Source organism: Neofelis nebulosa, chromosome 5, assembly GCF_028018385.1.
Source record: "Neofelis nebulosa isolate mNeoNeb1 chromosome 5, mNeoNeb1.pri, whole genome shotgun sequence".
Lineage (NCBI taxonomy): Eukaryota > Metazoa > Chordata > Mammalia > Carnivora > Felidae > Neofelis > Neofelis nebulosa.
The window spans coordinates 35,976,768-35,991,653 of NC_080786.1; the positions used below are offsets into that span (position 1 = coordinate 35,976,768).

Genomic DNA, 14,886 nt, shown 5'->3' on the forward strand with positions numbered 1-14,886 from the left:
TTGGCATAAACTCCATGTTTTCAAGCCTACTTCACACATGCTCTGTGAGAGCAGTGAAATGATTGTGTTCCCCCCAAGGGGAGAAATGAGGGAAACCCAAGCAAAAGGCTTTGGGGGATTATCCCCTACCAGGTGACCAGCGAATAGATTCTTCAGCTCAGGGTTGTCACCACAACCAAATCTCCAGGCATTCCTGAGGTCAGTGCCCTTTAGTTCACGGCAAGTTCTTGGCAAGCTAGAGAGGCTGGGCTTCTGACCCTAGCAGAGAATCACAACCTGGGGGAAGGAGAGTAGCCGCGGTGTGGTTTTTAAAATAAATCACAACGGGGCACCCAGGTGGCTCAGTCAGTTGAGTCTGATTCTTGAATTCAGCTCAGGTCATGATCTCAAGGTCATGGGATTGAGCCTGTGTCAGGCTTAGCACAGAGCATGGAGCCTGCTTGAGATTCTCTCTCTCTCCTCTCTCTGCCCCTCCCCCACTCATTCATATCTCTCTCTCTCTCTCTCTCTCTCTCTCTCTCTCTCTCTCAAATTAAATAAATAAGGGCACTTGAATGGCTTAGTCAGTTAAGTGTCTGACTTTGGCTCAGATCATTATCTCAGTTTGTGAGTTCAAGCTGCATCGGGCTCTGTGCTGATAGCTCAGAGTCTGGACCCTGCTTCAGATACTGTGTCTTCCCCCTGTGCCCATCTCTCTGTGCCCACCCCCCTCCCATTTTGTGCTCTCTCTCTCTCTCTCAAAAATAAATAACCATTTAAATAAATAAACCTTAAAATAAATCACAATAATCAAAGCATATGAGAGATGCTGCATGTGAAAACAGGCAACATTTTAGAGTTGTTTCACAAGAGGAATGATCAGAGCATGTCTGCAACAGCCTAAGCAGTTTGAAAAGTGTTGGTGCAAATAGATTTTGGTGTCCATGCTGGATAATCAGTAAGGTGCTGTCTCTGCATGTTACAGAGACAACAGCAGGTAAATTAACAGCAAGACACTGCAGCTGGTTCCAGACACAAGTAAGACCACAATGGAGTATGGAGGGTTTTCTGGTCTTCCTAATGAACTCCTAGTTATCCTTCTAGCCCAGTTTAGGAATCTCCTCCTCTAGAAAGCCTTCCCTTACCCCTACAGTTGATTAATTGCTCCCTCCCCTCTTCTCTCTGTTGTACTTCTCCTACTCCATTTTAATGAAATGGACACATGTCTATTTCCTCACTGTGAGGGTAAAGCCATCATACTAGAAATAATGCATAAACAGTGCTTTCTCTCTTTGTGGCTGCTTGTGTTGTTTTCCAAACAATAGCAATAAAGTCTTCTTTAGAAATTATTTGAAGTAGAAACAATCAAATCTGGTTAAAATTATGAAGTAAAAATATCACAAGTCTTCCTCAACTCTAGCCAAAATCACGAAGGTGATCCTTGAAAACCTGAGGTTGAGAAATATTGGCATAAGAGCTCTGAATCTTTCTTCTCTGGTCTAAAGCCCTCGGGTTCCCTGTACACCCAGCTCCTCTTCCTAAGGAGATAGCAGCTTACGGGACAGTGATGGAGTCCCATTCCTTTTGCCTCCTCTGCAGTGTCCAGTATGGAATAGGTGTGCATTCGTGATTCCTAATATCCCATGCATGAAGTGTGATTGACCGGGAGAATACAAGTAACAAAAGATAGAAGTAGTTGAACTCCAAGCTTGTCATGGAAGTTCTAAGCCAAATACCATTCGGGAAGCTGAAGCAAGATGAAAAACTGAAAAACTACTGCCAATAAATTTGTGTAGCGACATGAAGTGCAGACTTCCCAATCAGTAGAGACATTAATAATTCCGGGGAGCTGCAAAAATGACTCCTTCTGTCAATTTTCCTCTTCTGGGGTATGCCAAATTCTGGAGCTCACTGGGGATGACATAATTATGTGACCTTCGCGGGGAGCCAGGGAATTAAATTCTTCTAGGTCTTCTGCAAATACCCCCTACTGAGAGAGGGAGGAATTCTCTCTCTCTTTGCATTTCTGGGTAGCTTAAAAGTGAACTGCATTCACGTATGTTTTGCATGGAAAGTAAGCAGCAGCATAAGGGTATTTACCGTACGGTGAAATGGATCACGAAGCTGTGATTTATCCTGCACTGGCCCACGGAGGAAATGAAGCATCCTATTAGCATTGCTGGTCTGTGTGAATCACAATAGGCAAATGAGAGCAAGAGCAAAGCACCAATAATACAAATATCCGTGTGCAGCGAAGGAAAATGTCAAAGCAGAGTTTGGCTCTGCTGCAAATGGGTTACATTGAGAATGCATTAGCTCCTGACATCGGGGCCTGGGTAATCTACAGCTCTTTCAACTTATTTACTGTAAACTTGGAAGCAGCCAACCTTTCACATTTGCAGTGGCTTTCTGTTGCCGAGGGGAGAAAAAAAGGTACATGGAAAGAAAATGAGAGAGCGTCCCAAGTCCGTCGGCTGATAGGGTGGCTCACTGGAGTACATGTCCGTGAACTGGGAGCATCTTGGCCACCCTGGTTCTCAGTCACGGAGGCTGCTCTACCATTGCATTCTTCTTCCAGCCGATTCCTTGGAAAATAATGGTTTTATTTTGCTCCAGAATTAGAAAATAAAGCAGCTGAACCTGGGAGTTACGAGTCTTAATTATCCTCCCTGGCCTTTTCTTCGGGAACCTAAAATTGATTTTCAAATTTCTCTTCTGGATTTGATTTAACATTTTAATCTGCGTGCCTTCTGTGGGGGCTTTGCCGGCAGTATTGATGACAAGGAGATGAAGAATTAGCCGGCCACGGCGGAGGTGCTTGTTATCAGCCGAGCCATCCCGGTGTTGATGAGAGGTGCCCGGGGGTCGTCTGGGCCATGTGTGAGAAGGCCCTTCATCTCCTACTCACCTTGATCAGAACGAAAGCTGGAATCATGCCTGACAGGCAGCGGCCTCTGAACTTTTGTTTTAAACTCCGAAGCTGTCCCCTGAGATGCTGACTTATTAGCTCCAGGAATTGATAGAACAGTAAAAGAGTCCATATACTTCTGTAATATTGATTGGGCTGCCATTTCTCTTTCTTCTGTGGCTCAAAATATGGATTTTCCTGACACCAGCCTTAATTTGAATTAAACATTTAAAATATGCCTCTGCCCCTTTGGGGTTCCCCACCTGAACATTTGGGAACTTCAGCACAGCATATGGATTATGGGCAAAACTTGTCAGGGAGTGAAAATATGAGGTCTTGTATACCTGCAGGTTGTTCATCGATTCCAGAGGCTTTGCTATACAAGGAGGTGGCTTGGCGTAGAGTTTGAGTACCAGGACTGGGAAAACGTGGGGCCGGATCCCGGTGTGGATAAGGCATTCAGTTGCTCTATTCCTCAGATGACGCATCTGCCAAATGGGGTGACTATGCCCTGACAGCAGGATCATTGGGGGAGATCATGCAGGCAGTGTGAGAGTGTCCGTGGCGAACCTGGGGAAGGACAGAGCAGTGGAATCAGCTCAGAAGAAGTAAGTTACAAAGATAAGTACAGGGAGGCGGGCAGACATGAGAGGATCCCTGGTACTTGGAACAGCTGTCCACCGCAGGGGCTCACCGTTCAGGGCCCCAGAAGCAAGCGGGGGTCTGGGACAGGGGCTAAACAGACCTGCAAATGAGGCTGCTTGAAGGAGGTGGGGTGTGAGCGCTGGCAAAGAGAAACCTGGAAGCAGAGTCTTAGTGACGGCCTTGCTGGGATCTTTCTGACACCACATGGTGACCCTCTCAGAGGCTCTTACTCTCTTGCGAGGTCACAATCAGGAGAAAATGAGTGTCAGCTTCAGCACGAGGAGCTACCACTGAGTTAGCAATTACTGTGCCCTTTCTCTGTGCCAGCCTGCTGATTTTAAACTTGTTGATTTTAAACTTCATAATAGCCCAAGATAGTGGGTTCTGTTTTTGTTCACATTTAATGGACAATGAGACTGAACTTTAGAGAAGTTAATGCATTTTGGCCAATGATCGCAGAGTTAGGGAAGTCGGAGCTCATACTTGAAGACAAGTCATTTCTGATACCAAGACTCTGGTATTAACCATCATACCACACTCCTTTGAATTGATTGAGACTTTATTTCTTTGACATCCAGCAAGAATTCCCTGAGCACCTCTATTAAGCCAGGCCTTAAACTGGGCAGTAAAGTCAAGGAGATGAGTAAGTACAGATTCTTGCCTCTGGGACCTCTAAAAGGAAAAAATATGTGTGGACACAATTGACAATGCAGGAGGAAATGTGCAGGGAGCCAGGGAAGCATGAGACATGGGAGAGCTGCTATCTCAGCCTGAGAAGCCCTCACAGGCTCCTCAAAAGAGGTAATGCTTAAACTGGGTTTTGAAGCTTCTATAGGAGTGCTCCTGATACAAAGAAGTGTTCTTCATTAATTGGCCAAGAGCAGCTAGGATGGCTATTTCTTTTTGTCTTTCTTCTGAGAAAGAGCATGAGTGAGAGGGGGTGGGGCAGAGAGACGGGGAGAGAGAGAATCCCAAGCAGGATTGGCATGCTTAGCATGGAGCCCTACACAGGGCTCCATCCCATGACCGGGAGACCATGACTTGAGCCAAAATCAAGAGTCAGATACTTAACCAACTGAGTCACCCGGGCGCCCCTCATTTTTTTGGCAACAAAGACTGCAAATGGCAGTAACAGCTACTTACTAATCTCTCGTTTGGGCAGCTTGCAAGCCTTTCTGTTTCCACGGGTTTCTGTTTGCAGGTAAACTGCAAAGAGCCTGTTTTGGCTCTAAAAAAGAGAGTGTTTTTAGTTCCTCCTTAATTTACAGATTATAAACCTTGAGTATTAATCACCAGTTGGCTCCTTGATAAGTTAACCCTCAAGCAACAGTTTCAAAGCAAGGCTTCTCTGCCTGAAGCAGGTATGGAATCACCAGATAAACATGATACATTTTCTTGTAGAGTTAATTCTATTCAAAGATGCAAAGGTAAACAATGTTAATGTCATATTGTATTTAGATAGTTTATAGAGTGAATTGCAAAATTAGCATGATTCTTGAGAAATAAAACATTAGCTTTCTTGGAAATGTCACCATTGACATGGGCCATTTTTGGGCATAGTAACTCCTTCTCGATCATTAGGAGATAATGAAATATCTGAATGGGCCTCGCATTAAGGTTACCTGCTACTGGCCAGTAGAACAGTTGGGGTCGATCTTTCACCTGCTCAAAAGCTGAACCCTCATACTCTCCCTGTAAAAGGAACCTGGGTCCATTCCCTGGAGTATGATCCCGTAAAGTCTGTTCTTTCATAAAGATGGGTGCCACGATGGGTTCACACTTACCAGTAATGGCTGAAATCTTACAGCGCTTTAATGCCATGCTTGAAATTAAAGTAATGGGAGACACAACCATAAGAAACCCGCTATAAGCCGTGTCAAGTCATAAAACTGTAATGCTGTGAAAGCCTAGCAGCCAGAAATCACTGGTGATGTGAAAGGAGCAAAATAAATATCGGCTGGGTTTTTAATTAACTGCCTCTAAATAATGAAAATGAGCCAATCAGACTCCCTTTTAGTAGCGAAATACCATTATAATTTGAATATTCCTATTGATGGACAGCATGGCGCCTTTGATGGAGGCACATCAATCAGGCAGGGCTGTTTTGCGTCTCCTGGAGACCACACACCAGTGAGCCTGCTGCGTCTGCTAGGCTCCAGCCTGACAAGCACAGGCCATGGTTTTTGCCCCTCGGCCTTTGAGAGGGGAAAGTGTGAAGAAGCCAGACCCAGAAGCTTCTACTCTGCATCTAGCTCCCTTTAATAATCATCGCCATGCTACTACTGAGAAAAGAGTTGTGATGAAGAGGCATGCTCTGAAGTCCGGGAGATCAGAAGTTAAATCGTGGCTTACGATTATGTTATGACCCTGGGCAAGTCTCCCCTCCCTGTGTGCCAACATGCTCATCCCTGTAATGGGAGGAAATTTGGTCCTTGCACAAAGGGTTTCTTCTCTAAAGCCACCGGCACAGTATCTGGCACATAATATGCACTCAAGAACTATCAAGTGGTGAGGACAGGCTTCCTGCCTTGTTCCTGACCTTGGGAAGGAAGGATCTAATATTTCACCATTAGTATGATGTTAGCTGTAAATTTATCACAGGTGCCCCTTATCAGTTTGAACAACTCCTCTTCTATTTGTAGTTTACTGGGAGATTTTACTGGGTATGCATTTTGAATTTTGGTGAATTTTTTTTTTTTTTTTACATCTATTGAAGGAACCATATGGTTTTTCTCCTTTCTCCTGTTAGTATGGTAAATTACATTGACCGAAACTTGGATTTCTGGGTTAAATTCTACTTAGTCATAATCCTTTTTATAGAGATGGATTAAATTTGCTAATACATTGTTGAGGATTTTTGTGTTTATGTTCATGATAGACAGGGGTCTGTAATTTTCTTCACTTGTAGTGTCTATGCCAGTTTTTGGTATTAGGGTAATGCCAGCCTCTGAAAAGGAGAAAACATTCCCTCCTCCTCTCTTTCTTAAAAACAAAATGATATATGATTAGTGTTTTTCTTCTTTGGATGTGTGATAGAAACCAAAGAAACCATCTGGGCCTGGAGTTTCCTTGTGGGAAGATCTCCTACAAAAAAATTTTAAATGATCTAATATGTGATTTAAATATGGTAATAATCAACAGGGTTTTTTTTCCTTAACTCACTTTGGATTTGCTTTACTCTTTTAGGACCTTCTTGATTTTAGCTCTTTCTTCTTTTGTAATAGATACATTTAAAGCTATCAGTGTTTAAGCACCAATTTAACAGCATTTCACAAATTTTAATATGTTTGATTTGTAATATTTTCAGTTTTAATTATTTCTCTTTCAATTTCTTCTTTGTGCATGGATTATTTAAATGTGTATTGTTTAATTTCCAAATATCTGAGCTTTCTTTAGATTGCGTATAGTTAAATGTTATTGATTTCCAATTTAGTTCCATTATGGTCAGAGAACATACTCTAGGATTTCAGCTTTTAAATTCATTGGGTCATTTTATGGCCCATACATGGTCTTTGTGAACATGACATGTGAGGCTGAAATGAGTGTGCATTCTACAGCTGGACGTAATGGTCTATAAATATCAGTCATGACAAAGCGGTTGATAGCATTGTTTACGTTACCTGTGAGTTTATTGATTGTTTTTTTGTGTTCTTAGTCTATCAATTACTAAAATTTTCCTATGATTGCAGAATTGTCTATTTCTTCCTTTAAGTTTGTCCATTTTTGCTTCATGTTTTGAGGCTCTGTAATTAGATGCATGTGCTTTTATAATAGTTATCTCTTCCATTTGTAATTATAAAATGCCCTTCTTTGGCAACATTATTTGTTCGACATCAGTTTCATCTGATATTAATTAATTGCCTCCTGCCTTCCTGTGCTTACCATTGTATCAGATATCTTTCCTACCTACTCCTTTTAGCCTATTTGTGTTTTTATACCTAGAGTGCATCTCTTGTAGACAGCACCATATAGTTACTGCTTACATTTTTATTCCGGTAATCTCTGCCTTCTTATTGGAATGTTTCATGTAATTCTTGATGTGGTTGGATTCAGATATACCATTTTATTATTTGTTACCTGTTTAACCTCCCATACTTGTTTCTCTGTTGTTGCTTCTTTCCTGCCTTCTTTGGGATTGTTTGAATATTCTTAGAATTCCACTTTGATTTATCACTGACTTTTAGCTATACCTCTTTTCCTTTATTTTTAGTGGTTACTTGCTCTCTGTATAGATCTATAAATTTTCACAGGCTTCCTAGAATTGGTATTTTACCACTTTGTACAAACTGCAGAAACGCTGCAGTCATATAGATACATTTACCACCTCTCTCTTGCCTTCTTTTATGCTATAGTGCTCGTGTGTTATAATTATATGTATTATAAGCCACACAAACAATGTTATAATTTTACTTTAAACAATCATGTATATATTTTAAAGAAATAGGAGGAGAAAAATAGTTTCTTAGACTTACCTAGATACTTACATTTCTTGATGATCTTCCTTTATCCCTGAAGACTCATGTTTTCCTAATATCATTTCTCTTTTGCTAGTAAAAAAAAAAATTCCTTTAACATTTCTTACAGACCAGTCTGGTGGAGATGAACTAAAATGTCTTCACTCCACCTTCTTTCTTGAAGGCCATTTTTCTTGTTCTAGAATTATGGGCTAATAGATTTTTTTTTTCTTTTAGTCCCTTAAACACAGTGGTCCTATAGCTTCCATGGTTTCTGATCAGTGTGCAGTCATTCACACGTATTTAATGCCAGTTTTTCTGTGGCTGCTTTCTCTTTATCTTCAGATTTATGGTAGATAGGTATAGTTTCATTCATATTTATTTCCCTTGGGATTTATTGGCTTTTTGAACATGTAAATACATGTCTTTCACCAAAATTGGCAAGGTCTCAGCCATTGTTTGTTTGAATATTATTTTTGCCTCATTCTCCCTCTCTTCTCTTTCTGGGACTCCAATGACTTATTATGTAATACTTTTTGATATCAACCCATAGGTCCCTGAGGTTACATTTTCCTTCAATATTTTTTCTCTTTCTACTTCAGATTTCTTACAGGTCATCAAAGCTCTGTTTCTTTCCTTGCAGTCTTTATTTTCTCTTTTCTTCAAATTGGATACTTTTATATTGATTTATCACACATTCACTTACCTATTATATCAAGTCCATTCAGTGAGTAATTTATTTCAAATATTACTTTATTTATTTATTTATTTATTTATTTATTTATTTTTAAGAGAGCATGTGTGAGTGGGAGGGGGCAGAGGGGGAGAAAAAGAGAGAATCTCAAGCAGGTTCCACACCCAGAGCAGATCTCTTGGTCATGAGATCATGACCTCAGCCAAAATCAAGGATCAGATGCTTAGCCAACTGACCCACCCAGGCATCCCAGATATTATCTCTTTTAATTATAGAATTTGTACTAGATTACTTTTTCTATGTTACATTTTCTGATGAGATTTATATCTTTTCCTTCATTCTAAGCATATTTTCTTTTATAGCCTTAAGCATACTTATAAGAATAAATAATATACTTGTTTGAAAATACAAATAGCTGAGCTGTCTTGGGGTTGGGCCCTGTTGTCTTTTCCCTCGGGAAAGGGTTACATTTTCCTGACTCCTCATATGGCAATTAAGTTTAGATTGTATCCTGGATATTTTGCACATTGGGCCAAGATGGCACTGGATTGTCAGATTCCTTCAAAACGGTTGACGTTTTGTTTTAACAGGCAATTCAATTCACTTACTTCAGTTCAAACTATAAATTCTCTCTTGCCTTGTATGGACAGTAGTTCAGATCTCAATGCAGATGGCTTTCAGTCTGTCCCCCACATGCACAGTTCTGGGGCCGGCCAGAGACTTGGGTATTTGAAACACAGTTTGGGCTGTCCCTTCCCTGGCTGGCTCCTCTCCAAGAGTCCTCCCTCACCTTCCAGCAGTGCCGTTCATCTGGCCAGAAAGATGGCCCGCTCATCTGATAGAAATCAGAGTTTTAGCCCCTTGTTCCACAAGGACTGTGACTGTCCTCAGGGCAAGGGAGCAAACAGAAAACTCTTGAATGCACTTAGTAATACTGAACTATACACCCAAAAGTGGTTAAGATGATAGATTTTATGTCATGTGAATTTTATCACCGTTTTTAAGAATTATTAAAAATCAGAGAACTCACCCATTTTTAGTAGCTTTTTCTGCTCCTCTCCAAAATCTGTCACTCCCCAGGCTGCAGGTCTTTGGGAGTGGGGAGCTATTTTTCCAGGGTTAAGGGTATTGTGAGAGGGTCGTGTGTTAGAAGCCTACGCACATCAGAAGCAGAACTCCTTAGGTCACTTTATTTGTACCTTTCACAACCCAAGTTTGCTGTCCTCCCAGTTTCAGGGAAATAAACACAGTGTATTACATTTTGTGTGAATTTTAATATTCTGATTAGAAAAGTATAAGAATATTGACATAATATGACCCAACATGCAATATATAATTATTCTTTTATAAGATTATCATTTTACTGTTGATAAAGTAGCAATGTAAGATTATTAAATTTATGTTATGAAAATAAAACTTTATTTTTAAAGGATTATACCTTTTTAATTTTGGTGACTAAGTGAATTATAAACTCAAATCCTATTACCATTCAACCTTAGATGATAATTCACAAAAGCCATTTGTTAGTGCCTACATCTGAATTTCTACAAGTGACCAATGTGTGATTATTTAAGGATTCAGTGTCATTAAAACTTCAAAGAATTTTCTGTTTTATAATAAAAGCCATCCAAAGTTTTAAGAGGCCATGCTAATTAAAAGCCTGACAGTCAGCACTTCAGGAACTTGAGCTAAATTTGGCTTAATCACCTGAAGAAAGCCAAATGGGCAGTTGTTTTAAGAGGGAGCATTACTCTAAATATTAGGAATAATGCTGAGAAATAAAAATCAGCATTGAAGCAGAACAGTTCTACAGTTATTATAGAATGCATCCTCTCTTGTTTATTTCTATGGGAAAATTAGCCTTCATGATGTATACTATTAATTAGACAGAGCAATCCTGTCCAACAGAAATGTAATTCCAGCCACATACATAATTATTTCTTTTCTACTGGCCACATTAAATGAATAAAAAGAAACAGATGAAATTGATTTCAATAATGTGGTATGCAACCCAAAATATTTAACATTATCATTTCAATATGTTATCAAATAGAAAATCATTTGTGAGAAATTCTCCATAAAACAAGTTTTTCAAATCTGATGTGTATTTTCCACTTACGAGACATCTCAATTTGGACTCTAAATTTTCATTGGAAATACTTGATCTGTCTGTAGATTTTGTATAATTTATAGTTGCAAAAAATTGATTCACATACCCAGACATACTTAAAAGTTTTCCAGTAACTGAATTGAGCAACTATTCTTAAATGAGCAATTCAAAAATGACAAAAATGAAATAAAATTCAAATCCAGTTCCTCTGTCACACTAGCCACATAGCAAGTGTTCAAAAGCCATGTGGTGGCTTGTGGCTTCTGCCCTGAAAAGTGCAGAGTAGTCACAAGGCATCCTTCGAAGGGAAACCTACATCCCATGTCTATCCAAATTCCTAGAGACACTGTAGATGAGAAAAATTAATTAAAGAAAATCAGGTGGAGAAAAAAACTGGGTGGAGGCAAACAAAACCTCCAGGTTTGTATGGACTAGAACTTCTGACTGGTTCAGTGTTGAGACCGTATGTTAAGACCCTGCTTGGACACTGAGAAAAAGGAGACCGGAAGACAGTTAAAGGTTTTACCTGTCAGTATGATTTGTACCAATTCTATTTAAATATTAGTCTTCAGGTATTCTCCTGGTTAATTGAGGAGTTTGTAATGTTCCATTGTTTTATCTTGAGAACTCATTAGCACTCATTAATTATTTGGTCCTCACAATCCCAGATTTCAAGATATGCTACAGATTTGAGCTGTAGTAATCAAAGCAGTATGGTACTGGCACAAAAATAGGCATATAGATTAATAGAACGGGATAGAAAACCCAGAAATAAACACATACTTATATGGTGAATTAATCAATGACAAAGTATGCTAGAATATACGGTGGGGAAAAGACAGTCTCTTTGATAAATGGTCCTGGGAAAACCAGACAGCTACTTGCAGAAGAATGAAACTGGACCACTTTCTCATACCACACACAAAAATAAACTCAAAATGAATTAAAGACATAAATATGAGACCCGAAACCATAAAACTCCAAGGAGAAAACATTTCTTTGACATGGACCATAGAAACATTGTTCTAGAAATGTCTCCTTAGGCAAGGGAAACAAAAGCAAAATTAAATTATTGAGACTACACCAAAATCAAAATCTTCTGCACAGTAAAGGAAACCATCAACAAAACAAAAAAGCAACTTACTGAATGGGAGAAGATGTCAGAATGGCTAAAATAAAAAACACAAGAAATAACAAGTGTTGGCAAAGATGTGCAGAAAAAGGAACCTTTCTGTGCTGTTAGTGGAACTGCAGAATTGGTGCAGCCACTGTGGAGAGCAGCTTGGAGGTTCCTCAAAAAACTAAAATCGGGGGCGCCTGGGTGGCGCAGTCGGTTAAGCGTCCGACTTCAGCCAGGTCACGATCTCACGGTCCGTGAGTTCGAGCCCCGCGTCAGGCTCTGGGCTGATGGCTCGGAGCCTGGAGCCTGTTTCCGATTCTGTGTCTCCCTCTCTCTCTGTCCCTCCCCCATTCATGGTCTGTCTCTCTCTGTCCCAAAAATAAATAAAAAACGTTGAAAAAAAATTAAAAAAAAAAAAAATTAAAATCAGAATTACCCCATGATCCAGTAATTTTACTACTGGATATTTACCCAAAAAAAAGAAAAATACTAATTGATAAAAATATATGCACCCCTATGTTTATGGCAGCATTGTTTATAATAGCCAAGATACGAAAGCAACCTGAGTGTCCATGAATAGATGAATGGATAAAGAAATTGTGCTATCTGTATCTAGATAGATAGATAATAGAATATATATTGGAATATTACTCAGCCATAAAGAAGAATGAAATCTTGCCATTCGCAACAACATGGGTGGATCTGGAGGGTATAATGCAAAGTGAAATAAGTCAGTCAGAAAAAGACAAATACCATATGATTTCATACATATGTGGAATTTAAGAAACAAAAAGTGGAAAAAAAAAAAGAGACCAAAAAAAAAAAAAAGTCAGACTCATAAATACAGAAAACAAACTGGTGGTTACCAGAGGGGAAGTGGGTGGGAGAATGTGTGCAATAGATAAAGGGTATCAAATGTACACATCATGGTGAGACCAGAGCAATGTATAGATTTGTTGAATCATTATAGTGTATGCCTGAAACTAATATAACACTGTATGTTAACTATACTTCGACTAAGTAAAAGAAAAGAGGGGCGCCTGGGTGGCTCAGTCGGTTAAGCACCCAACTTCACTCAGGTCATGATCTCACAGTCATGGGTTCCAGCCTCACGTTGGGCTCTGTGCCAACAGCTCAAAGCCTGGAGCCTGCTTTGGATTCTGTGTCTCCCTCTCTCTCTGGGCCTCCCCCACTCATGCTATCTCTCTGTCTCTCAAAAATAAATATACATTAAAAAATTTAAAAAGGAAAAGAAAAGAATTATTTGGTCCTATGGATAGCTCCTCTTTCTGAAGTTGTAAGCCCTGGCCCTAATTCTGGGGACCTCAGTATCTCCTAAGATTCCCTCCCTGCAGGAGGTAGATGCTTACAAAAACTTTGTTGATGGAGATAATTGTAGAGTGCTAAAGGGCCATGACATTTGCATAGGACATTTTTCACTCTCCAGGCACTTCAACATCCATTACTTCCCCTAAAGGACAAGTAGGGGTTAGTTGAAGTAGATTCCAGATAATGATCATGGAGTGAATCTGACTGAACTGCACCTAATAGCTGTGGGCAAACAAGAGCCCTTCATTTTTAAATAAGATTTTCTACCCTTATTTGACAGTCCCCTGTTCCTGTTTGGCGGTGAGAAAGGTGTGTGTTCCCATGTGGTAATTGCATTCAGGTCAGTAATTTTTGAGACACAGAGTTTTAACACAGTCTTGCCAAACATTAAAAATTCAGCCATTATGGGGTGCCTGGGTGGCTCAGGCAGGTGAGCGTCCAACTTTGGCTCAGGTGGTGGTCTCACGGTTCATGGGTTCAAGCCCCACATCGGGCTCCGTGCTGACAGCTCAGAGCTTGGAGATTGCTTCGGATTCCCTCTCTCTCTGCCCCTCCCTTCCTGGCACTCTATCTCTTTCTCAAAAATAAATAAACATTTTTTTTTTTTTAATTCAGTCATTATGAACTCAGTCACTATCCTAGTCAGTGTGGTTTCCTGGCTCCCTCCCTCATCCTGCCATGTGGCAACACCTGACCAGAACTGTGGACACCTTGGGATCAACCAGCGAGGTCAGCAGGAGAGCAAGGGTGTGGCTCCCACCGGCAAGGGCACAGCGAACGACAGGACTAGGAAAGAGCCATCTCATAGGCCAGGCAATGACCTGTACTAGCCTTCTGCTAGGAATGAAGGCACAGAAATGCCATTATCAAGAGGAAGACATGACGGGGTCCACAGGCAGGGTCCTGTCCCACCGACGCTGTTAAGGCTGATATTCTTTCCCCTTGGCAGCCATAACACTCTTCTGTGGTGGCTCCGTGGTGGCACACAACTGTATCTGGAAGCATGTAAAGGTGAGATTGACTGGCCATCGTGCTTTGTGTTCTCCCCACACTCAGAACAGACACCTGTTGCAGCCTTTGAGTACTTCATTGTGCTTAATTCTTTAGTCATCTGCCCCCTTCTCCCGTCTGTGAACACAGAGCTAGTCTCTGATTCATCCGGATCTCTAGCCCCTGGCCAGGTAGGTCAGCACTGCAAAAGATGCAGGTTGGTTTCACTGTAGGCCGGAGTAAGAGCCTGGTCCATTGTAAATGCTCAATAAATGTGAGCTGCAGTGAATTTTATAAATTATTATTCACTCAGCTGCTTTTAACTATATTGTGTATGCCTAGGGAAGTTGCTGAGTGAATGACGAATAGAACACATTTTTGTACCTGGAGTCCTTCAACGCCAGACCACTGGGCACCAGGCAGAGCAAATGACCGTCTGACATCTCTTTAACTCCTACTTGACCTCATTGTGACGAGCTGAGCCAGGGGGACTTCTTCAAGTCTCTCAGCATATAGATTGGTTGTTATAGCATTTGTTCAAGAGACGTTGCCAAATAAGGAAAAATGTGTTGTCTTCATTGGTTTTTCAGCAATGCAATAACTAGTGTTAAATCTTCCAAAAGGAAAGGGAATTTTGATCTTGGAATGTAGGAAGAT

General features: G+C 40.6%; 1 protein-coding gene across 3 annotated transcripts in view; it reads left to right on the top strand.

The window, feature by feature from the left end:
- The window catches only part of CLSTN2 (calsyntenin 2), a 603,671-nt gene that overhangs the window by 442,761 nt on the left and 146,024 nt on the right, over positions 1–14,886 (top strand). Inside the window, exon 1 of one of the 3 annotated variants that reach the window (XM_058730045.1) lies at positions 3,835–4,175. The exons of the other annotated variants lie outside the window; for them this stretch is intronic. Coding sequence (XP_058586028.1) covers positions 4,172–4,175 — 4 coding nt within the window. The 5' untranslated portion in view covers positions 3,835–4,171. Of the gene's footprint in view, positions 1–3,834; positions 4,176–14,886 lie in introns of those variants that run through there. 3 annotated transcript variants of the gene reach the window in all.